Below are 26,758 nucleotides of genomic sequence, written 5' to 3' on the forward strand. Positions count from 1 at the left end.
TGCCAGCAGTCCCTACCTCAACCCCAGTGAACACTTGTGGGATCAGCTTGGGCGTGCTGTTTCTGCCAGAGTGACCAACACAACCACGTTGCCTGACTTGCGACAAATGCTGGTTGAAGAATGGGGTGCCATCCCACAGCAGTGTGTGACCAGGCTAGTGACCAGCATGAGGAGGAGGTGCCAGGCTGTTGTGGCTGTGTATGGTTCTTCCACATGCTACTGAGGCTCATGTTTGTTAAATGAATAAATTGTTAAATTGCCAATATGTCTGGTTTCTTCAGATTTAAATCATCAAATCCACCAAACAACACCAAACAAAAGTCAACGGCAAAAAAAAGCTGTTTGGCATTGGTAGAGAAGATTTGGCAAATTTTTCATGGGTGCAACCCACTTATTCAGCTCTGCTGCTCATCCCACAAATCCATGTTCCTTACAATTGTGACACCACTTAAAAGGGAAATAAACAAGCTTTCCACTGGTATTGCCAAGAAGCACTGTTACAAAAAAAATCTACCAAACACAAATTTCCTTTGTTTTTGTGCTTAGTTTATTTAGACTGGACAAAAACAAAATAAAACTTAGCAAAACCATCTTGGTTAGTCTTTCCACTGTTCCAACAATGACTAACACCGATTTGGTCGAAAATAAACCTTTAATTCATAGTCAGATGTGAAAACTGTACTGCTGTTTATCTCCGCGGTCTCTCTCTGCTGGCTGGCTTTTTACTAGACCTGTAACGTTATCCTCAGCATTTGGGGTCACCAGCATTCTCAGCTCAGCTGCCTGTTCCAACAGTCTGACCTCTGGTGTTGTGTATTGTGCACTATAACACATCACCTCAATGAAGCATCTCTGTTTCAGTTTAATAGAAAGTGGAGCGTATTGAAAATCAGATCTTAAGGATTTCTCAAGACCTCAATCAAATTTCCACAAACTAATCACAGTGAACATGTGGGTGCACTTTATACACACAATATGTCCTCTTTTATTTGTAATCTCTCAGTTTGAGTTCACAGATGAATGCAGAACATGAAGACTGCTGGAGGCAGAGATATCACTTTATTTCACTGCTGATACCGAGCTGCAAACTGTGAATATTGACTGAGGGATCTAATCTACTCTTTTACTGAACAGTTTGGATGGTCCCATGTTATGTGTTGCTCTCAGTAAGAGCTCTGACTTCTGGATAGTGTGCATATAGATTAATGACATTTATTCTTTTGAGATTAAACCTGTGTACTATTTTGAATAGTAAATAATAAAGCCAGTAGTAAATAACAGTTATTTATTTAAGTGCCCTCTGGCTAGTGCTATACTTAACTACAGTTAAGGTTACATGAGTACAGAATCGGAGCAGATGTGGAGCCTTTAGCAGTTTGTTATCTTATTTATGTACAAGTCATACTGTAATTTGAATATAGAGATGTTAGTTGACCATTTCACCAGTAATTATTGTTTCTACTTTGGTCAAAAGCTGGCCAAATTAGTGCTTCAGTTAAGTCAGTACTCATCAGTACAAGGTTCTGGCTGGCATATTCAATTTCTGTCCAACTGAGTATTGTGGCTTATTACTCAATACTTGCACTTTACAAATATTGTGGGTAAATGGTTATTTTAAGTGTCAGGCAAAACCAGCCCATGTCCTGTCAAACAAGCAGGAGATTAGTTAGAAAAGCTGCTGCGTAGGAGTTTAGATTTCTGCTCTGGACCCTAAAATCCTCTGTCCATTAATGGTCTGTACACACACCAACATGTATTGGACATTGATAATTTGTTCAAATTAACTTTTAGTGGTATTTCAAAGAACTACTCTAGAATTACAGTTCTTGTGCACAAGTCCTGCACTCATTTGCAGCTTGTGCAGGCTGTGCTGGTTTAAGGCCCTGACACACCAAAGCAATTTTGGAGAACTAGTAGTGATGATGGTCCCCTGTTGCGTCGCATGACTTCGCTGTGTCTTAGCCACAAAGTTGCACAAAAGCACACTGCAAAGACCACAGTTGACGGCCAACAAGAACGTTCTGCGCCTGCTTGAGAGGAAATAACTCTCCACACCAGCAGGCAGCAGTAATCTGTAATTGTCATTCAAAAATGGAAACTGAAAGACCATCTTGATGCTAGTTAGCCACTTTGCACATTAATAATACAATGCAGTCTTGAAAGAACAGAGCATATTTACTGTGTGCCAGTGAACGATAATACAAACCATCAGAAAATGTTAATGCTAAAGAGCTCAGTGTTTAAAGAAAAATAATCTGACTTTATGTAACAAGTTTGTTTTAGTCTCCCCCCTCTGGACTTAACTATTTGTTTACTTTCTTCACTTCCATTTCTGTTCTTCACCGACAGCCCAACACTGAGTGACGGCTGACTGTTAGCTTGATGTGTCAGGGCCTTTATCGGAGTACTGGCAGAATTTTTTGGTCCAATTCAAGCTCAGGCTAAATAATACTTGGACCTCTGCATGTCTCTGTTTTCTTTCATTCATGACATCCACTGAAACTTCAGAGATGTGCAACAGTGAACACAGAACAACACAATGACACTGCTGTTGTTTCTTTGTATGTAGAAACCGTTTCAAACACCATAGTGGCTTTTTACTTTTAGTAGGTACTACAGCTGCCTATAAAAAGTATGTACTGTTGCATGCACACAATCAGGACATACTGTCTCATAACATTATGCCTAGTTCTTTGACCCTCTTGCTTTTATATCCATTACCTTGGTGATAAAACAAACGTCACTTACAGAGTTCGCCAGAGACGAAGAGCAACTTGGAGAGTTTTGCTCTTGTTACTTTGCAATATTTGTTGTTAAACTTTAAAGTTATAACTGCACAAATTGTAGATTCTAACATATTTCATTTGTGGCAGTGAAATTACATCTGTGGGTCTCTGCTATTGTTATTTCTGTTGTCATTTCCTTTTGTTGTTTGTTACAGTTAGGATTTTGTTTTGTTCACTTAAACTGTTAATGTTCTTATTACTAATTGACTGGTCATCAGTTACTTGAATGTGCTATTGTCTGTCATTGTAACCAGCTGTCAGAAGTTGCACTTCAATTGAGTTGTCAATCTGTTTGCGACTCAGTGGATGTTATGGTGAATTGCGGGTCAAAATAGCCAGAAAAGCATGCTGGCTTGCACACTGCAAAATTGGGCTGGATGTAGTAGAACATTCTGGTATTTTTTGCATACTGCATTTCTCATACTATGTATTGGGGCATACTAATTTTTTTTCTGGCATAGTATATAGTATGGTAATATGGGAACTGTAAAGCACATACACAGTTGACATAGCTACACTGTACCAACATTTACTTTAAAATCAACAAAAAACAAACATCTTTACACACTCACACAAAGCAAAAGAAATGCATTTATAGAATACATGAAAACATATTCTTCTATTTCTAAAGTACATTTATGTATTTGTTAATGTATACATTTAATATATTCTTCTCCATAAAATACATAGAAACATTTTTTGTCTACATAATGAGGAAAATCTCTGTTAAATCCATCCACCAGCTAACTTGTGTACCTCTTTCTCTTAGGCTTTTACAGTGACCATCCACTGGAGTCTGAACAGACTGACAGCATGGGTGAGTTCAAAATCATGCATGTGTTCTTTTTTCTTTATTTTAGTCTGCATATTTTTTTGTAGCACAGTACATCCTAATGGATTTGTTTTTTAAAAAAAATAGATTTAAGTGAATTGCCTTGTTGCACTGACTGACTTTTCACTAAATAACCGTTTGGCAATGTCAGTAAAATGTAACTCAGAAAAAGTAGTATTTCTCCCAGTTCATACAACAGTCTGTCTCAGTTTTCTTTCTGGTATTAAATAAAATGATTAGATAGTAGCTCCATCTAGTGGTAAAGTAGAGGGCTATAGTTTTATTGAATGGTTTACAATTTCTAGTCAAATCCACAAGAGGGGAGTATAAACTCAGTAATAATAATGGAGCAGCTTCTCCCATAAGCATGTCTCACTGACTCTGGAGCATTAACAGGCAAAAACAGTGTGTATGAAATAAAAACGAGATGGTAAAAATCAACAAGCAGTTACAGATTTATAACAAGAGGATTATTATTATCTTGCTTTTGGGCTAAAAATACATATTTCTATTTTCTATATCTGTACCACTGAACAGCCTCAGTCTGTAGTTGTGTGGGAACATAACCTCTGGGTGAAAGGCTATAACTTTGATGCCATCAACAGAAGTGGCTTTGGTTAAATGCAAACCTAAAACTTGAGAATTGAAATGTTAGAATGTGTGACTCTTGGCCCAGAGGAAACTGGGAGCAAAGGACCAGGGGTGAGGCAATGGTCCAATGTTAAGTTCCAGGTTCAGGCGAAGTTCACTCTGGACTCCCCTGGCTGCCATCGTAGCGCCAGGTGGCACCATGGGAGGGTCAGAGGTCGGACACAGTTCAGAAAATGCTGACCTCGCCGTGACTCTGTGCTGACCTGATTGTGTGCAGCTCTCCTCCACCCTGGGCTTTCTCATCGCTCCCTCTATAAACCTGCAAGAGGAGAAAGGAGGAGGAAGGGGGGGTTGCTGAGAAGTGGAAGGAAGCTGGAGAGGAACTATTAAACCTGAACACACAGTGAATGGCCGGCATTGTTGCATGCTGCAGGAGGAGGCGTGGATTTATGAGGCTGAGCCTGATTGGGTTGTAAACTTGACGAGGTGGGCTTGTGGCCGCGACCACTCACTCTCTCTGTTGGCCCTATTCTCCTCTCAGGATGCCTCGGTGCATGCACTGGGCAAGGGTGATGCTGAGGTCAAGGGGGGCTGAGGCAGGACTCCTCAGGCTTGTAAATGCTCTGACAGGGGTGGGAATTCAGAGACCCACATTCAGTGACCAAAAAACCCAGGTCAGGGGCCAAATAGCTGAGTTAGCAACAGCTGTTTTCAACACAAGCTCTGCAGATGAAGTCCTAATGTCAGTTTGGATATCCCAAATGAGAAAGTTTTTTTTCGCCACAGCCCTTCATCTGAATCTTTCTCCCCAAACTTGGCATATCCATCATTTTCTTCATGAACATGCAGTGATCATTTATTGGGGAGTGATTTATGGTTCATAGGGTTATAAACCTATGAGAGTTCAGTTTCCTGGACACAGATGCAGCTCTTTGGGGTGGTGGTAAAATGCAGTCCATACAAGCTGTAGCTGCACACTTATTCTCTCATACATCCATTTGGATTAATTATTTAAGTTGCATCCAATTTATCATGCCAGATAGGCTTTCTGTTTTGCTTTTTTCCTTCAGATTTTAATCAAAGTTGGTTGAGGCAAATAAGTCGTTCAGATTAAAATCTGTTTTGTGACCTGTGTAAGGACATGTTTTGCCTTTATGGCTCCTCCTCGGGTCATCCCCTGGGTCACCCCCCCCCCCCCATTAACAGCTGACCAATGGCTGCTGAGCAGGTCGCCAGTGGGGTTATCAGGGTTCTTTAGTGACTGCCTCTGTTCCATGGTTAATCATTACCAGCTGGGGACAGCACTTTCTCTCCTCGGCTTTTCCACTGAATGGTCTCACTGACTCTTTCTACATGCAGCTTTCTTTTCTTTGCAGTAAACTTTAACCAGCATCTCTTGGGAACTGTACACACCAGGCATGTAAACATAGGTTAAACAGTAAATGTTAAATATAGGCTACCCTTGGATTTTTGCATTCATTGTCCAACTGGAAAATGCATTTGGATGATGGTAACCAGTTTAAAGAAGCATATTACACGCCAGGAAAGGATTTGATTTTGATTAGATAATACAGTGAAAGAATATTTAGTTTTCACGTGTCATAAAACCCAGCTCCATAAATTAGCACAAAAAGCCAGGCTTGCTGCAGCACTGCATGTTCTAGGCCATAAGGGGGCAGTAGATCCATGCTGGACCTACATGTGATGTATGCTCCCACGTGCCACCTGGACCCAGTGAACTCAACACCCATATGGAACTACTTGGCTGTGGCCCAGCACATGCCTTTCCTTTGTCCTCACATAACCGGGCTAACTTCATATGCCTGTGTTCAAAAGTCATTTAAGATCACCAGGTTTTCATTTTGCTACATAGCGGAGCAGTCACTTGACACACACTTGACACTTGACGCTGCTTCAGATCCCTTTTTTGTTCCTTTGTGTTGTTTTTTTCTCCTTCAAAGTGGATTTCACTGTTACCCTTAGGGCTGTGTTTCACTCAAGTGAATGTATAGATAAGCGGATGAAGAATGAAAGACCACTAGTAGCCTTTTTCTTTCACTTGATTTTCCTTCTCTTCCCCCATGGGTACCCCAGCCTTTGCACTCGGAACATGGCATGAGTGCTGCAGAGTGTTTAGGAGCTGCTGCTGTTGCTGCTGACCTCTGTGCTTTCTTATCATTTTAGCCTTTAATAATTCATGATTAGCCTAGATTTGATTCACTGTCCCTTTTTTTTCTTGCTTGATGCAACTCGCGTTGGCGTTAGACTCGGGGTCAGCCTGCAGAGTGTTTCCAGGTCAGGGAGAAGTGGGTCACACTGTTCCCAGTGTCAGTGCCTATAACTTCACAGTGTGTGATGACAAAACCCAACTCCACAGGGATAAACAAGCAGACTTTTGTGTGGCCCCAATATATGTAGCAAACAGTATCCAACTGCTGCATACAGGTCATTCACTTATTTATTTGTAGATTAATCCCTCATTTCAAGTCTGAAATGTATCACAGTTTCTCAGAGTGTAAGTTTACAGTTAATGTTGTGGTAAAAGACCCCCCCCCCCCCCCCCCCCCCCCGTTAACATTAAAGTGTCTAATATAAAGTTGTGCTAAGGTGAAAGAAAATTAATCTTTTCCCTTATTGTTCAAATTGAGAAGCCTAAGCCTGCCACAATGTATTTGTATAGTTCAATTAATTAAAAAAATTTGATGTAAAATGTGTACTCAATGTTTTTATGTTCATATGACATGGAATTAAATGCTTTAACAACAACAACCACAACAAGTTATGTTAAACTGTCAGACAAGGGTCATGTATTTTGTTTCTGGTGTACTCAAAACTTTAATGTTACTGTATTGTACTAAACTAAACGTTTTAAGTGCAAGCTGTTTCCAAAACGTTTTATAGTTGAGTGAGTGAATTGGGGTTTACAGTGGTCGTCTTAGTTTTTACTGTATTGTTGTAACTATTGTCCTTTTCCTGGTTTTCATTTTTTGAATTTACCAGACTGTTGTAGCTGTTCTACTATTTGCCTTTACCCACTCAGTCATTTTATCCGCATTACTGACAATTATTTATAAAAAATCTTGTGTAAATATTTTGTGAGAGTACCAGTAGTCAACTATGCAATATGACTGCAATACTGATATCCAGATATTTGGTCAAAAACATTGGATTTGATTTTCTCCATATCACCTAGTCCTTTTTTTTTTTTTTTTTTTTTTTTTGTACTTGTCTGCATTGGTCTTCATAGTTTAGCGCCACTAAAGGGTGTAAGCTTCTTGTGAAGACTGATGCACTGTTAATCTTGCAGTCAAGTATTTTATACCCATAATGCGTGGTTGTGACCGTCACCCACCCTCCCTGGAGACTAGCCTAACAGCCTTTATTGGAAAAACTTCCTAATATGAGCCAGAGAGGGCCGTGATACACCAAAGTGTGTCAGGGGGCAAGTAAGGAAACAAGCAAGGGGGAGGGGGCAGGTGCTTAAGTCCTGAGTTATATAGTGACAGTGCATGCGGAGAAGAAGGAGGAAAAACAAACAAACAAATAAACAAACAAACGAAAAAAAAACAGGGGAGAAACAGGCAGTGTAGCTGATGTATTGTGGCCTTGAGGTGGTTGTGCTCCATGCAGATTATCAAAAATAAACATATACATGTCTACTATACTGTACTGAAAAACAAAAACAAAAGAGAAGTCTATACTGAACACCAAAAATGTGAGAGTCTTGGTGGAGGGGGAAAGCCCGATTGCAGAGAAGAGTTGCCAGCGCGGTGTGGTAGGTTTGAGAAGCAAGTGGGCCCCTTTGGAGTGATCCCATCGGTTCTTTGCGATGCATCACGGAGCTGAAGTATCGAACATGCATGCGTGTATTTGAACCCTCCCAATGTGTTTATGAAAACCATCACCAGGGTCCAGGGCCAGCCCTGCGGGGGAAGGGGGGCGGTATGGCACCCCAAGACCGCAGGAGCGCCCAGACCCCAAGACCAGGGAGCCGCAGAGGCCGCAGGACACCACGCAGGCCCGAGGACCCGGGGCGGCGATGGCCGGCACTCCCAGAGAGCCAGAGACACACCCCAGACAGGCGAGGCATATCACCTAGTCCTGATTAGCACCTGATTTACACCTCGTGATTCTTTTCTTTATGACCAGGACTTGTGGTAGACTAGCCTGAGTGTCAGATTGAAGCTCCCAGAACCTTCAGTCTGACATGGCTTCCATTGATGGCGATTTACAAGGGGGAGGGAATTTGATTTTTCCCTAACCAATCAGTAGAGATCAACGACACCCAGAATCTGACGTCATTAGTATCCATGCCTCGGGGGTGCCGAAAACAAGCGAGCACTGCCCGTATAAAAAGTCTCCGTCGTCGTGCACGCCCAGCTGCATCGCCGTTAAATCCCGTTTAGCAGCTTCCTTAATTTGGTCCTCCATTAACGCAAGCAATGGCGAAATACCTCGATAGCATCGCTAATGTGGTCTGTAGGATCTGTAGTGGTCGCCATTGTTGCTATCCTTACCAGTTACCCACCGGCGTACAGCTTGACATCAGCGTGGCGCTGATTGGCTAATCGCTAGACCCCCGGCGTTCATTGGTCTGTCCATCGTTTGGATGAGATAAATCGCAAATTCATTGAAGTATGCCAGACCAGAGATGCAAGCCTACTCAGTTGAGTGGGCGGGGTCTATGATCTGGAGCCAGGCTAGTGGTAGACAGTTGAAAGACAAGAAGCGACACAGGCTGCTTGCCATTGTCCCCTCCGACACTTTTCGACTGTAAAAACTGTTTTGGGTCTGCTCTGGCTGGAAAACAGTCAATGTGTTTGAAATTTCCCAGCATGTTAACATAACCTTACAGGGCAATTACTGCAAGATTATTTCCATATGCCTATAACTCCTCCAATTACACACTAAAATGGGGTTATGAGGCTGATTAACTCCAGGAATCGTGGGCACAGATTGTTTCACTTTTTGAAAGCATATATATTTGAGAAGGCTGATCTGAACTGAGCAATATTGTGTTAATGTGTTACATTTTAGATACTGTATACTGGATGACTGTCCTGTTATTAGAGAAGTCCAAGGTACAACCCCCACAGCAGCCTGTCTGTATTTGAAAAAATGTCCTTGACAGAGTTCCCTCTGGCCTTGGAATTCCTGCGACATTATGGAGTGGTGCTGCAGACTTGCACAGTTTGGAACTTTTAGGTTAGGGGATATTAGAATATACAAAGAACAGTAGCTCCCCGTAACTTAGCCGACAGGATTTTCCAGCTTGTAGCACACATTTTTTTTGCAATAGTTGATTTTCAGCTCAAGTGAAGTGGAAAGTGGACAACATTACCAAACAAGAGCAGAATGCAATTTTGAGGTCATGGAAGCAGTCACTCTTAGTAATGGAAAATCAGAGAAAAGTCATGGAATTTAACATTTGGGTCATGGCGGGAAGCTGCTTTAGGCAACATGCTGATTCCCCTGTGCACTACGGATAAGACTTAGGTGAAAAGTCAGTTGAAATGCCTACACAGAGGCTACAGTTCATAGAATTATGTGGTCACCAACCATACATTATGGATATACAGCTTATTATAAATCAAATATCAAATTTATTTAGACTCTTATTTCACAAGCTAATGCAAGAAGATCCTATAAACAATGGTGATACTTACAATACTGCTGACAAACATACTATTGTCTTTCAGATTTTTGAACTTGTCTTTTAACACATTTTAGGCAGCCACTGGTTTCCATTCAAATTTATACAGTTTGAAAATCAACCTGCAGAGACTTGAAACAAGGTTGAGGTTGGACTGAGTTGACCAATAGACTGGCTGATATTAGCTGGCTTTAGATATAATAATATCGGTGTATATGTTGGCTAAAAAGTTCTGAGATAATTTGAAAACTGTGTTGCTGTTACATGGGCTAGTTTGTCTACCAGAGAGGATGGACAAATTGATTTTTAAGCTGAAACATTTCCTGCTTAGTATCATGTATCTTGGGCACAATTTAAAAAGTCAAAACAAACACAAGGGTGTTTGGTAGCAGAATTTTCAAGTCAGTCTGCACAGCTGCATTGGAACTTAGCAATGACATAATAATAAGAGCAGACATGTTGTTTACTATTATTGATTACTTCACTTAAGTTTACTGAAATGAGCTGAAATCTCTAGTTGCTTAATTTCACACACATTTGCAATGCTTAAAGCCCTATGACATGCTTTTAAATCTGGTCAGCTGTGATTTAAGTTATATATGACTAGTCCACACCCATTGAGTGCAAAGTTGCCCACGTACAGTTTCACATGGTGTGTGTTTGGGATACAGGTCATAGGAAATTGCAGATTAAACAGTCAACTGAATCCATTAAGAAGAGTAATGTATTCAGACAGAGTTTTTGTGAACTTGATAGTATGATTGCAGCCACAGCGATCTGTCGCATTTTAGCCATTTTTCTGTTGTTATAGCACCACCCAGTTGACAATTAGAGTTAAATTTCTCCAGTCACCTTGAGGCGTCCTGTTCTACATATCTACCAAGTTTAGTAAAAATAGATATGGCGGTTAGGCCTAGATAAGAAATTAGCTCTCTAGCGCCCCCATTTTGTTTGATCAGGTCAATAACGGAGGGGTCCCCTCAGATTATGTGTGGTCATATGCCTACAAAGTTGCGTGGTGATTGGTGAAACCCTTGAGATGTTATACACCTTATGTGATGAGCCACGCCCTCCGCAATATTCATTGCCTTATAGAAGCTCAGTTTTAGTAAGTTTTCCAACTTTTGCCAAGAGGGAGCTTTAGATATTGGTCCCTAGATTATGTTCACCAAGTTTCATGCAGATCAGTCAAACTTCCTAGGAAGAGATCGATTTGAAGTGTTTTTCAAAAAATTCAAAATGGCAGAAAATCTATATAACTGGAAGTTATGGGTTCTTGAGGCAAATTTGTTCCTCATGGGGAGAGGCATCTTGCTATAGTGCCCCCCTTTGGCCAATTGATGTAATATTGCTTCATTCGCATCCTCCCATTACCCTCTACCACTGTGCCAAATTTCACATGGATTGACCAAGTCAGTGAGGAGAAAAACATGGAACAGACACACCCACAGACAGAGTTTTCAGCATTATATGGTAAGATTTATCCAAATTACAAAATAGAGATATGTTTGATCAGTTAGCACTAGTGGTATCTAGTCATGAAGATAGTTCTGGTTTCATTCATCCAGATTTTGAGTACTGCGACACTTCTGTCTCCACCTAATACACTGGAGTTGGATGGAATATTGTTTGTGGTGCTCACAGCATTGAAAAATGACATTTCAAAAAAGAAAATGTTTTCCAGAGACAAGTGTCCTTGTTACTCTGGATAATCTCCACACCTTATTGTGAACAGTTTCTACTAGAACTACTTATTTACTTCTAAATTATTCACTGTACAACCTGCTGTAAGAGTGTTGTTTGGTTTGTCAGGGAGACAGTATTTCAAATCAGATGTTGCTATTGATTTTTGAAGTTTGAAGTTTTTTTTCAATGTGAACCCAACAAATGAAATACTATTAACTTTTATTTTTTTGTGGAACTCTTCATGGCAAATTTCTGGAAACCTTGGACAAATAAAACCAAAACTAAACACATTTTCTAGATAGCACTGGTGGTTAGGTAGAAAATATGTTTTTTTATCTTGTTTGGATTTGGAAGGCCATTGATAACTACTTAAAAAACTATTTAAAAAAAATAGACTTCATTGCGAAGATATCCTGTATGGTATGGTCAGTACATTGCCTACCCTGTGCCTGTATTTAGCAGCCTAATCTGTGTTCAGGAAAAGCTTTACCTTAAATTCACATTACAGTTAGCACATTGTATCAAGTCTCTAGGTGCACATCAATTGCTCTCTTTGAACCTCATGGCCAGCTGGTTACTGAGGTGTTTGAACCGCAGTCTGCATTCATCGATCAGTGAGTTATTCTCAGGTAAACCCACCGACAGCAATGAATGTTTATTGCAGCCTTAAGAGTGAACGCTTCCTGCGTCACAGCTGATCTGCATCTTGGCGTCTCCAGGCACCTAAAGGTCACAGGCTCGAACCATTGTCCACCCACAGACTCCGGTTCTGCATTTTGCCCTACACGAGAGCAGAACTGAAATATCTCCTGATGTATGGTTTCCAGAGGATCATGTGTGCGGTGGCTTCCCTCAGGGTACAGTCAACGGTCGATGGTTTTGGTTAAAGCTCAAACTCACCGACAGCGTTGAATGTTCACTGTGGGCACCATGAAGGACTTTGTGTCTGGCCACTGATTTGTTTGATTGATGGCAGCTATTTAACTTGCCACAGAAAATCAACATTATGCGACATATGAGTTACAAAAATCAAGCAACCCAGTTTATTTTCATTCGTCTTCAGCTTCTCTTTGTCGCTGCAGTTGGATCCAGACAAGTGGAAAATCATGGAAATGCTTGCATGCCCCTCGCTTGCTGGTTCCCATCCAAACCACATGTATTTAAAATGTCTGCAGTTTAAATCTAAACATGTATTTTATGTCTCTGTAAGCCTGCTATGATGTCAGAACTGTCAGTGATTTATACGACCACCTCAGCTGTCAACAGATGGTTAAAACAATGAAAAAAGGCTTTGTAATTTACCTTCTAATGCTAACTGTCACCAAGACAGACATAGATGGGTGCTCTGTGTGTGTGTGTGTGTGTGTGTGTGTGTGTGTGTGTGTGTGTGTGTGTTTCTCTTGGCTTGTGCGGAGCAACACCATGCCAAGGTGTGTTACCACCCATGTCGGCTTCGAGGTTCAAATAACGTTGATGAGAAGCCAGTAGGAGTGAGGTGAGGCGGTGATGCAAAGGTTTGGGTTTCCTTAAATAGCCCTGAAGACGTGGTGAACGCCGTCATCATCCTCGCCTTCTGCAAAACTACTGCTAACAAAACTCTCATGTCTCCGCTGAGCCTGCGCTTCTTTCACCTTCAGCCTGCAGCAAGAAGAACAAAAAAAGAGGGGGATGAGAATTGGAATGAATAAAAGGACAGAAGATGAGGTCAGTCAGGCTTGTGGTGGAGGGAGGTGAATTGGCACAAGTGTGATCAGAGAAAGCTGCTTTGCCCAACAGTTTAAACTAGTGCACTGCAGTGTTGAGCTAGTTAGAGATTACTGTTCCCTTCACCCTGCGCTGAACCTCAGCTACTGCTCTGGGAGTGCGCCTTCCTGTGTTCGCCTCTTTGAGGTTGGAAAAATCATGCAGTCATGTTTTATTAATGCTCTCTCTGTCTGTCTGTCTCTCCATTTCTGTCTTTCTATCCCCTGTTTCGCCTGCTTCCCTCAACACGGAAGAAAGATTTGGAACACTGTACTTTGTTTGTTCTCCATCCTCTTTTCTGTGTCGCATTTTGGCATTTTATGTAGGTTGGGGTTTTGATTTGAAGATGTACCAAAACCTGTTACGGAGGCAGTGAAAAGATGATGCAACTCATTGTAGTGAGATTTGCTGCAGTTGTGCAGGATCTGTGTTCTGTTAGATCAATCTGATGGAAAATGAGAGAATTGGATCTGCAGATTGTCTGTGTGTTGTCGACACACCACAGGCTTTCTGAGAGGAGACACACTCTTCTGCTTTCTGCATAATGAATGATCACTTTGGGGAGAGATAGGCACAATTCACTTTCTTCTGCTTTGACACAGTTGACTGACCTTGAAGGAGACATCATTATAACCACAATGTGATACTCAAACATTTGTCAGTTTCATGTGTTCCATTACTTATTTTCATTGCCGTCATTGTTCTCGTCTCCACCCAGACAAATGCCCAAAAGTCTGGAGATAAATTCGCCGTGATCATTATTGTAACCTTGAATCAAAATAACCAACAAAGTGCTCAGCAAAGGTTTTTGAATAAATAGATAAATAATTGGCAAATGCTATTTTTTGGACAATAGCTTAAGGGTTGTGTTGATATTAATATTTTAATGTACAAGTCATGGCCAGATATTATTCCTTTTTTTCCCAATTTGTCTTATCTCTAAGAAGCTCTTACTAGCTAGATGCCCGGCTCCTTTTGTTTTCAAAGAATAAATTCCTCCACATTTTCCTAATTTCTCTTTGTGTTTCCACTCACAGACAAGGTGGGAGTTAATAGTTTTTTCAGTCCCTCTGGCTGGGGCTTCAATGGCTTCCCTCTTTGGCACTTGTACTGTTTGGCTGCCTGCCCGAGACACACAGAGGCTTTTTCATTCTTAAATATCTCTCCCTCTCCTCTCTGTTTTTTTTCATCTGACTTGAACTTCCACTCTCCTGCACTCAGGAGAACTTATTGGAAATGTATGTTAACTTGCGCCACGCACTCGCACTGACTTATTCATCAGTTTGAGGCGTGGCCGTACTTTTAGGTTCTTGATAATACTGCTGCTGGTGTGGCGCCCAGAAACTTTGCATAACTGACAAACTTGCAAAAGTATAGCGTGTAAAAATAGCTGAGAGCCTGACAGGGCCAGACTGAAGAGTGCAACAGTATGACTGAACCAGTATGAACCCTGCGTCGTCAGCACATTCCAGGGGTTGGACAATGAGAAGCACACAGTGTACTCTATGTCGTGCTGCCTGCATAGCTGGCTGGTGTGCAGCCAGAACTCCGTGCTGCCTGAAACAAGGCCAATGCAACACACATGCACTAAATTCAGCAAAATGAGTTCAAATTCTTGATGTCAGTGAATCATGCATGTCAGTTATGTCAGGACTGCATGGATTTGACACAGTATTTAACCAGTTTGTTGTTTGGAATGGCAAACTCAAGGTCAGGGATAAGATTAGACGTGACTAAAAAGTAGATCATCACATGCAGCATTATCGATGTAACCATGGTGCTGTGGTATTTCTTTGAATAGGATTAAGCCTTTTGAAAGGTTCAGGGACCTACATACTGACTAAAACATGAGGATGTGCTCCATGTGGGAATCTGTTCTCAGACGAGAACCTCAGGGGAATGTAGTGCACCAACAAGAAGTCTGCGTTGTACATATTGTTTCTCTCACTCTGTTAGAGTCAAGGTTAGGTTTGGTTAAGCTTCTTGTAGAATCTGAAATCTAAGCCAGGAACTGAAATTGTTGGGTCAGGAACTGATCCAGGAGTCCCTGGACAGGAAGGTGAATGTATGCACCCAGGCAAACCTCCCCCAGCTTCCACACCCCGACCATCCCCATCATGGGGAAATTTATTTCTTTCACCATTCATTTTACATTGTGGTCATTTCACAGAATCAGCCAGGCTATGACAACATAAGCACCAAATACATAGCATCCATTCCTGCCATTTGTACACTTGCTTCATATCTGTTCATTTCCTCTGACAGTACAAATGTTTAGCTCACATAACTGTGCCCACAGTTAACCTGACACTCCCAGCGTAGCTCAGATGCCTGTTCAAAAATACTCATGCTGGGCAGCTGCCAGCATATGCTCTCACACACTTTCCCATCCCTTCATGCCTCTTGACGATTATTATTATACAATCCACTGGCACTGCGAGACATCTCCTAATGGAAGAGCATGAGGAGATTAAATCGCTAAAATCACTTGCGCCGTAAATGATCCTCTCCATGGGCAAACTCAATCAAATTCAACAAATATGCCCTAATTGCTGTGTCAGTCACAAAATAGGCTTTAAGTCAGATTTGGACGTTTTAATATCAGCTCGAATGAAGAAGTTTCTAATGAGATTTAGCAGTGCGGTGGGTTCATGTGGTGTCACATTTTGCTGTCACACTGCTACCGCTGTTGTCATGCGATTGCAAAGTGGAGTGGTCTGTGATATAACAGTGCTGATACAAAATGAGGATGTCAATAACTAATCAAGTTAAATAGAGGAGACCAATAATGACTTTGCAGTATCATGAATATTCACCACCTATGATGCATTAAGTATAATGTCATATGATTGCTGACATATTTAAAATGAACCTAAACTGCAGCTGTATATTGGAACACCTTAAACTGGTCTGATTCTAACATTTTGTTCTGTGCAGTTGTGGTATAAATGAATAGGTTGTATTTATGTTAACTTACTATTAGTTTTAGCACTGGTGATAGTGATTATTCTAGTTCCAGTCAGGGTTCCCACAGTTGTGCAAAACCTGGAAAAGTCATGGAATTTCACAATCACATTTTTCCAGGCCTGGAAAAGTCTTGGAATTATTCAAAATCATCAAAAGTTTTGAAAAGTCATGGAATTGTGTGTCATGTAATGATGTGTTTTTTCGTAGCCTTCCATGTAATGTAACAATACCAAATTAATTTTCTGTAGCTGTCAACTTAACATAGCTTTAATATGTGTTTGTGTGAGACATTTTGTTTACCATCATGTACGTTTCATCATTTTCTCTTTAGGGTTGTCTCTCCCTTCATGTATGCCAGCTAGCTTAAATTATGTTTAAGTAGAATTTGAATCTGCCAGGCAGGTGGGGCAAACAAAAAAAAAATCTCTATCATAACTCGTTGAAAAGTCATGGGAGTCCCATGAATCCAGTTCTAGAGAATCATCAAGTTGTTCCTCAGTATTTTTCCAGCATGTTTTTGCCTTTATTTGACACTCAAAATAGTTACTAACAAGAGTCACGCGTAGGAAAGCCTGGGAAAAAGGAAATGACTGGTATCTAACGGGTTGAAGTGGTGCTGTATGGTCTCAAAGTGCAGGAATCCCCCTTATTATCTTTACAGATACAAAATGGCACAATATGGGCACAAAATAGCAGCTCCCAGTACCTTCAAATCTGGCATCAAAAACCCAAATAAACACTGCCACAACAGAATATTTACAAAACTTTTTGGTCAAACAGGGTTTGATAAGCCTTAAAGCTACAGTTAGTAACTTTCATTAAAAAAAACTTTTTATCACATTTGCTGAAACTGTCATTATATCCTGACATCAGTACATGAGAGATAATATGTGAAAAACTCATGTTCTTTTGCCTCCTCCTAATATTCCTAACGGCATTTGCAAGAACCCACTGCAGTCTCTCAGTGTCAATCTCATGCACAACCACATACACGGCAAAGACAAGTACACTTTAAAGACCGTCAGCAAAAGCTATAACTATCACAAATGAAGACAGTCGTGTTTACTGGTTTTTGCCATGCGTTCAAGACTTCTTGGCTCTGATTGGTTACTTGTCTTTGTCAGAAAAACATGATTTTTTTAATGGATATCTGTTTCTACTGTCAGGAACAGTGACACTTTTGGCATATATGACATTGATTTATTTTTCTAAAGGGTACCTAGTGTAGCCTTAAGGAGTTTCTGCAGTACTGCTTCAAAGAAGATAAGATAAGATTACCTGGGCTCTGCTTTTTACACTGAACCTAACAATGCTGGCATAATGCCACCCCAGTGTGTGATTTTAGATAACACGCCGGTGTTCCACAAGCAAAAGAGATGTGAGATGTAACACAACAGCATCTAATGTGTTTGTGCATATTGTCCTGCCATCCCAACTTTCCCTTTTACACAGACATTGATTCGGCCGGGTTACTACCTCTGCTGCCAGCTTTACCATTGACCAACTTTGTTCCCCCCAGTCTGTGTCCATACCTTTTATACAGAATGGCAAGGCATGATAACTGCGTAACATTCCCACCTTCGACAGGCTGTGCAAAAGGTATTCCTTTGGATCTTGCAGTGCTTAAAATGATTTTTGACTGTTGCAAAGCCATACTGGCTCAACCTAGGTACAGGCAACAGCGTCCAGGCCGGCCCTGCTCCAGCGTAGGGACTCCTTCAGGCGTAACGCCAAGCCTTTTCAGAAAAGCCCTGTCTCCACGTGCCATGGATCATCCTGCCAAGGCTCCAGGGGTTTCATTTGCAACCTTAACTGTGGTGGAGCCAGCTCCTATCTCTGCTGCAAGCTTCTCTCTCAGCATTAACCTGTGACTCTGTCTTGATGGTGACAAACCATTTTTGATTATAACACGCACGCACACACGCATACACACACACACACACACAATCTGCTCCTCAGTTCTCTCTCACACAAGCTAGTATTCTCACCCTTTCCTGCTCTGATTGACGTGCCTGTCTGGCTGCCCTGTTTTTCTCTCTGTCTCTGTCTTTTCTCTTTCTGCTGTGCACCTTTGAACCCGGCGTTGATGCACTTGATCATGTCACGTCAGTCTGGCTCTGGTTGACTTATCCATTCCCGCAGCATGCCTGAGAGAACTTGCACTGTATGTCACACTCCTCTCTCTTCTCCAAAGCTTTGTCGGCTCATTTCAGTCATGAACGATGAGGCTGATGAATATGTATCCCGGGCTCTTTTCGCTGCAGTTTTGAGGATCTCTAACAAAGTGGGATGAGAGAGCCCTTTGTGGTTGTCTTCTGGATTTAACCGTGACATTTCTCTGGAGCCTGCTGCCACTTTTTATCTTCAACAGACTTTATCCCCAGGTCAGACTCGCGGCCCCCTTTGAACGCTGGCATTGTCAAAGCTCACACCCAAAATCCTCACTCCAACTATCACATTGCGTTATTCGGAAACTCTGTTTGAATCTCAGGGCCTTAATTGAGTCATTTAAGCACAGCAGAAATATGCTGCCAAACAAACAAATGTATCCTAACGGAAAGCCAAACAAAAGGTTATACAACGCTCACTTATGGCACATAATCCATGTTTTTAATCTGTTGGGTGGATGCAGTGCAGTAGAGGGTTCATCGGTGAATACGAGGATCAGCGTTTCCCTTGCCTGCCCGGCACTCAAACTCGCTCCACCCCGCACTGCAGTAATACACAGCAGGGAGCAAGGAACCGGGCCATCACTATGATCGTCGTCATCTTAAAACACCCTCCATCTCTGGCACTCTCCACACCCACAAAGCAGGGAAGCCTCACACTGAGAGATTTAGAAATAGCACAGAGCTGGGAAGCAGAGTAGTGATAATCAAAGGCGGCAATACTGATTTCACATTTCCGTTATCAGTGGGAGCCAGCAGGGTGAGCCGGTATGGGAATGACCTGGATACTGATTGACCTTTATTGTGTCTACATGCTGCCTGGGCCACCTTACAGCCAGACAGACCCAGTCCATCTAAATCATGTTGCTAGTGTGTTTAGCTAAAATAACTCAGCTAAAAGAGAAGAAATAAGAGTAGGCTGTTGGAGGCGAATCCCTTCATTTCGGTATCAAAATTGAGGTGCACCCTGAAAAATAATCCTTCAATAACCACCAATGCTGCAACATACACACAACAGACAATGGGAGAAAGGCAAAATACAAACTTTTTGACCTTGGATTGCTTCATTTTGCTAGTTTCCTTTATTAGAGTGACATTTTTGCCACAGTTAATACCAGAGACCCCAATACTGGCATTATTGGCATCCTGCTACACCTTCTAGACTATACATGGTCATTATCCTCTCTCCATGTTTTGTCTACAGTGCCATTTTATTCCTATAAAGCCACATTACCCATTTCTTTTTTGTGTGACAAACATTACAAAGCATCGTGCCCCATCCCAGTAGGGGAGCGTGTCACTGCGTTGCACCAGCAGGGACACTGTGTCCTTAATGCGCTGTACAGCGCTTTGTGCTCTGTTGACCCAAACAGCTCTGCCTAAGCCAAAGTTAAGCTCATCTTTTTGTCCTACAGTATGTATGAAAGACAGGGGACCGTTCACTGCACTGTGGATAAAACACACACAGCTCATGTATGATATTATTAGAGATACAGAAATGCATGTCTGTCAGCACTAAATGAACACTGCGGCAAAAGTCGGGGATGTTTGAGTCGAACATTGCGGCGGTTAGAATTGGCTGATCCTCTGCATAGCAGTTTGACAACTGTTGTTGAGGCCAGTGCTTTGGAGAGTTGCTCAGAGACTTAACCCTCCTCCCCAGCACCTTCCTCCTCTCTAGCAGAGGAAAATCTCTGCTGAATTCATGTCTCCTTTCAGATTTCTAAGAGGCGTTAAACCTTTCTGGATTAAAGAAGGTAATCTGACAGGCAGAAGATTGTATTAGCTCGAGTGTTGGCAGAGCTTTTAATTTCTCCTCTCTTTTCATTTCCCCCTCTCAGCCTGCCTCTCCTGCTGACCTGCTAGATGGTATTATTGTGTTTTTCTTTTGAATTACAGCAAAAACATCCACATCTTCCCTACTATTCATTCTCTTCTCCCCTTTCACATGCTCTCTATCCCACTCTTTCCATATCTCTCCTCATCCGCTCTCTCTTACCTCTCTCTCTCTCTCTCTCTCTCTCTCTCTCTCTCTCTCTCTCTCTCTCTCTCTCTCTCTCTCTCTCTTCCAGCAGTGACAGCATACTTGTGTGAACCCATGATTTATCATTTGCTAATCCGTGATGATTATGGAGCTTTCCACACGGCCCTTATCTGTTGCTGAGCCCGCTTTTCACTCCATAGCTGCCAATTATCTTTCAGGCAGCCTGCAAACAGACCTGTCTCTGTCAGCCTTCTGCAGAACTGTCGCTGAGACCTCATACACCCAAATGTGCATCCACAGATGCACCAGTGACAGGCTGCCTGGGTGTTTTTGGGCTAAGTACTTGTTGAAATGTCAGATTTAGAGATCAGATTCAATATTGCATTTTGTATGTTCTGCACTTTCACCAAAAGCTTAAACACCCACTCAGCATCACCTGCTGAGGGCAGGACATGTTTCAGTGTGATGAGTGGTGCTTTAAGGAGAAGGTTGGGAAGTGTAGCTGAAAAGTAAGGTGTCCATCATGGACACTTAAATTGCTCGACAAACTGGAGCCATTCACAGCATTACTTCATCACAGAGAGACGACAAGGATTAAGAACCAGCTGATACGAAAACCTCTGTCCGAGCCATTGTGGTGACTAACACTTCTGACAAATTCTTAAGTTGTTCATTTGAATATTTATCTTCAACAGCCCTTAGTGTGGAGAGCTGATATTATTTTAGATACATGCTGCTTTTGGCTCATAGAATGCGCTGTCACAAGCTTTTACTTATTTGACTTGACATCGTGAAGATTAGATATTAGTGTATTAGCATCAAGGTCAACATTCTGCAAGTGTGCCAAATCTACCACCCACACAGTTTGGGCCAAGAGCCGTGATGGTGATGCCTCACTGTGACTCATCCGACACTTCCTGCAGCCAGGCAGTGGGACGGCCAAGGCTGGGGGATGACAGCATGAAGTTAACGGTGAGCAAGGCCTCGCCCGCGGAGAGGGTATGCAGATCATGGCACGCTCAGCTGATGTGTCCTCCAATTGTCAGTGTAATGGGAAGTGACGTGCACATCAGAGCAATGTGGGTCAGAGCGCCAGACGACCAGCCTGCGGCCTGTATCTGCTCCGCCTGTCTAATCTGCTGTAGCCTGACCAGACGAGACTCTCTAATCGACCCTGATATTCACTGAACACACATTACCATCTCTCCTCACGCTCAGGAACGCAAACACACACACACACACACACACACACACACACACACACAGGACAAAGGGAGGTATCTATCTTGGATATTAAATTAAGAAATTTAAAGTAGTTGGTGTCGCTGGAGAGACGCAATTCTCATAGAAACGTTGAATCATTATTTGATTGTGAAAAAGGTTGTAAAAATGAGACTAACACAGTCTGCGTCAAATATGGCTTTTTCTACTCAACCAGGACAAATCACAATTCACTGAAAGCATATAAATCCAGATTTTACACTTCCATATATCTCCCATCTCTGCTCCTCTACCTTTGATGTATACTTACAATATTTTCCACACCCTCATGGTTTTTGAATTGTTTATGCACATGGCTAAATATAAATGCTGATCTGTGGTTTTCCTGTAGTGTGATATAGATTAAGCTGGTGAAAATGGGTCGGATGGACTTGCAACTTAATAGGATTCCCATGACATGGTCAGAGGCTGGTGCCTGATGGGAGGAAGAGGAAGGGAAAGGCTGGAGAGAGGGCAGCAAACAGCCGCGGGTGTGGAGAAGAAAAAAGTGCAAACTACTTTTTGCGACTGTTTGCATAGCACCTGTGTATGAACTTAACAACTCCATCGTAGCCAGAGGGAAGTGACACATAGGGGCCTTGAAGTGTTTTGACATTTTCTGCTCTAACAGGTTTTTTATGGCCGGGGGAAGAGGCCCGGAGGAGTTCAGCCTGTGCGAATCTGCCCCTGCCTCATCAAAGGCAGTAATTTCCTGTTCATTTCAGGCCCCCATCCCCCAACCCCAGAGCTCTTGTCTGGTAATCCCACCCCTGCAAACTGCCCCACTCCCCCAACCCCCACTCTAGGGCCCCCCTGCTGGTGTCCTGCGCGCCTGTGCTTCAGCTTGCTACTCTCCAGGGCTGGGGGACTGTGAGGCTATATGCTTTGTGTCAGCAAGCTAGCGGCTGAGCGCTAACAAATCCTCATTGTCCTGGGCGGGAGTGGTGACAGAGGAGGAGGAGGGGGGCATCGCTGTCTGGTTTCTATTCAAATCCAGGTACACACACAGGCCAGGGAGGGAGCAAGGGGTGTAGAGGAGCTTACAGAGCTCCGAGCCCGGGATCAAAGTCCATCCAGACCTCAGCTCATGCCGGGCCGAAACACAGGGTCATAGGAGTCGCTTACACAACTGCTGCCTTCCCTGAACCTACAGATGAAAACTAACTGATCAAGAAGTGATACTGGACTTCAGGAGTTTTCCCAAATGCTGTGTATCCAGCCAAGCCGTATCCAAACCCTCAAGTTCACCTCCACGGAGCCCATGTGTTATCATTTTGTCAACAAAGGACTTTGCCTGCCTAATCCTTAAGCAACTGGTGAAGCCTGTGCTCTCACTACTTTACTAAAAACAGGGTGTTTTTCCTCATCTGGAGGGACACCACTCTTGTATTAAAGGCTGTATGTAGGCTGGAATGGATAGCTTGTATTAAAGGCTGTGTGTAGGCTGAAGTGCATAGTTTAGAAGCCTGTGTTTCAATGACACCTTCACTGAAATCCTCTGGTGTTTGGGGTTATGGAGTGTATGACTTTAGTTGCCAGCCAGTGATGAGGGTTGAGATGTGTATCTGGGTAGCAAGTCTGTACATGTACAGGCATTTCAGAGAATGACTTGTACTCTGCTCTCAATCTGAGAGCCTCAGATGTGCTACATGTACACACACACACACACACACACACACGCATGGACGCACACACAAACACACACACATGCACACATGCACACAGAGTTTTTTAATTAATGTTTTCCAGACTACAGCCAGGACTGTTGTTTTTTTTAATGCTTAAGTGATGACACTTGTTTTTCAGTTGCAGCTGTGTGTAGCTTCAAAGCTTTTTCTCATCATCACCAGCCCTCAGATATCAACCCAGACTCTGTGTGTGTGTGTGTGTGTGTGTGTGTGTGTGTGTGTGTGTGTGTGTGTGTTTTTTTCTGAAGCCGTGGTGTACATCAGTAATCATGGGCGATGTTTTCCTTGGTTGTTGCTACTCCTTCACGCACTCAGCTTTCGCTGTGGATTAAGAGCTTTGGACAAAAGCAGACTGGAACAAAAAAAAAAAATATAGGGGCGGCCAGTATTTCCTGTCACTAAATACATTCCAAACCCAGCGACCCCCACGCAAGCCGGCAGGGAAAACCAATGAAAAAAGGGAATAGAAAAAAACAACCTCTGTGAAAATTACAGTCTCTCCTATTCTTCCTCTTTTAGCGCCGTCTATATTTAACCACCTCCTACATCTACACTTCCTTTGCTGCATTTTCCTCCCTTCACCTTACTCATTTTTGCTAGCAAATCATTGACAGCAGCTTTTTTGAATTTTTGATTTGTCACTGCTAAAACTACGTAAAAGATTTTTCTAATGACACAAGGGGTATTATTCTCAGCACATTTTAACTGATGCCTCACATGGGGGTTTTTCGACCTGCAAAGCACACTGGGCTTTCTCAAAGTGGGCAAAGGGTGAGGGGCAAGGTGAGCACTCAGAGAGGTGGTCATGAAGTGAAGCATGGTCACCCTAACCTCAGCCGCAACTCTAACCCTCACCCCAAATGCTGAAGGCGGGATATCCCCTCCCCTCGTAGAGCGGAGCAGCAGCTGGCTGACCTGTCCCTCTGCTGTAGCCTCTAATGGTTGACCTGCCCTGTCTGGACGGCCCTGCTCGCTTTTGTCTACTGTCTGGCTCAGTTCCTCCCAGTCAAACATCGCTACTGGCTACTGCAGTCCGCATTCCGCATTCCCACAGAGCAAGCTTTAGAGAAAAAAAAAAAAAAAAAGACACACACATACACAATCATACGAGCACACACACACTTTTCACACTTGGCACACTTTGTCCGGCGCACACACAATCTCTGTCTCCCTCTCTCTTGCACATATACATCCTTTTCAAAACTCTCCCACACACAGAGCCCCTATCTACTTTCACACATACACAGTTTTAGACAAACTGTACCAAGAACAAACACTCTCATACACACTGGGAACAGATACAAAATTCTTTGTGCCTGCTATAAGTGCAAATAAAAACTTTCATACAATTTTAGAATTAGAGCGATGAAATTTTTGAATGTAGTTTCATCTATTTAAATGAGTCATGCATTAGTATAAAACAAAATTAGAACAAGTGGAATAGTGACTAAGGCAAGTGTTTTATCAGTGCAGCTGGAAATGAAAAGGCTCAGTGAAGGATGAGCAGTTCAAATACTTACCTTAAGTGTGGCCAAAAGTTCGGCAGCATGAATCTGTTGTGACTGGATGGTAGACAAAAAAAAAAAAAAAATCAAACACGAGAGCGAAAAGCCTCCATATTCTGGGAGAAACCTCATGAAGACAGGCTGGAAAGTTGCTGCTGAAATGTGCTGAGCAGTTCCTCTCTCTGTCTGTCCGTCTGTCTGTCTGCCTGTCTCTCACTGTCTCACTCCTGACACACAGTCTTCCAGTCTGATCTCCCTGCCTCTAGTGGGAACTCAGCCAGTAGTTTGGAAATACAAGTGCCTTACAAATCTCGCTCTCTTTCTCTCCCTCACCCTCCCTCCCGCTCTCCCCTTCCGTGCTTCTACATAGGTAAACAAGCACACGCATTCCCACATGCATGCAACCCCCCCTCACACACACACTCACTCTCTCTCTCTCTCTCTCTCTCTCTCTCTTTTTCTCACACACACACACACACACACACACACACACACACACACACACAGAAGCCTGGCTACGAAGCAAGTTATTGAACTGCTCCACATTTTCATGCATGCACTATATATGAGGCAGTTGATGGACAGCAGCACACAGTCATGTGTGGAGCGGGGGCTGCTGTGATTGGCTGCAGGCCTAGAAGCTGGAGGGGGGGCAGGGGTTGCTGTGATTGGTTCAGAGCTCAGACCATTGAAAGTAGAAGGCTTCTCTATTGAATGGCTGCCGCTCTGGGTGGAGTTTGGGTGACACTGCTCAGGAAAAAAACAACAACATCTTGAGAGTTTTGTGCCTTTATTGGACTTTTAACTGCTGTGGTTGCAGTGTGGAGGTACTGTGTATATACGTGTCACGTTTGAAAAGAATATTTGTTTGCTTTTATGGCTTATTTTGAAAGAAAAGAAATAACTTTGATAAATGAAATAAATTTCTGTTGACTGATGGTTTCAAGTCTATAATTCACTCATGCATTTAGGATAATGCTGAAAAGAATATGAGAAACTGAGTAGTCAGCTGATTGGAAATGGAACCAATTTAATATTCAATTGTTTGGTCAAGTAGCCCCTTTTACACTGCCTCTTTGAGGCAGGAATGTCACGTTATGCCACCTTGCTGTTCTGTATAAAAGGTACGATCACAAAATGTGTGCACAGAGTTGTCTTGCCTTTGAGTTGGGAACAGAGGTAGTAACAGCACCAAAATAATGTCTGTTAAAATGTGACAGGCAGCAGGACAGGATCATGGGAGGCACGGGTGTGATGTTTTGAAGATGTATTATGCGTACAACCCAATGTGGGACATTTAAAAAGTAGCTGATAGCAGTTAGTGTGTAACTCTGAGAAGAACAACAGCGACCAAAGATGTCTGCAAATTGGGAAAACAATGAGGTCCGGGAGCTCCTTACCCTCAGAGCAGAGGACAAGGTCAGCAGCCATACAACAGGGATGGTAAATTATTGTTATTTTCATGTTATGCCATTGTATGCCATTATTGTTAAGAAAGCACTGACCATGTGTATTTGTCAATTAGAAGCTGACGCTGTTATGTTACATTACGTCATCACACAGCTTTTGATTCCGTGATCCGGGCATGCTGTCTTAAGTCACACACTGGTGCAGAATGATGCAGCTGTTGTTTGGTTCTGTGTAAGAAAGCAAAGGTGACATAAAGGAGGGACCTGGTAGTGGCCTTATGTCATGGCTATCATCTATAGTAAACCTCAATACTTTTCAGTCCTGACCAAAATGTGCTACTCAAGAATTTAATTTGTGACCAGATTTGATTTTACATATATATATATATATATATATATATATATATATATATACAGTACAGGCCAAAAGTTTGGACACACCTTCTCATTCAATGCGTTTTCTTTATTTTCATGACTATTTACATT

At 42.5% G+C, this 26,758-nt stretch overlaps 1 protein-coding gene across 1 annotated transcript in view; it reads left to right on the forward strand.

The window, feature by feature from the left end:
* The window catches only part of nr6a1a (nuclear receptor subfamily 6, group A, member 1a), a 139,381-nt gene that overhangs the window by 34,333 nt on the left and 78,290 nt on the right, over nt 1-26,758 (forward strand). Inside the window, exon 2 of the mRNA XM_078170981.1 lies at nt 3,556-3,603. Coding sequence (XP_078027107.1) covers nt 3,556-3,603 — 48 coding nt within the window. The remainder of the gene's footprint in view (nt 1-3,555; nt 3,604-26,758) is intronic.

The sequence above is a fragment of the Epinephelus lanceolatus genome, chromosome 9 (assembly GCF_041903045.1).
Source record: "Epinephelus lanceolatus isolate andai-2023 chromosome 9, ASM4190304v1, whole genome shotgun sequence".
NCBI lineage: Eukaryota > Metazoa > Chordata > Actinopteri > Perciformes > Serranidae > Epinephelus > Epinephelus lanceolatus.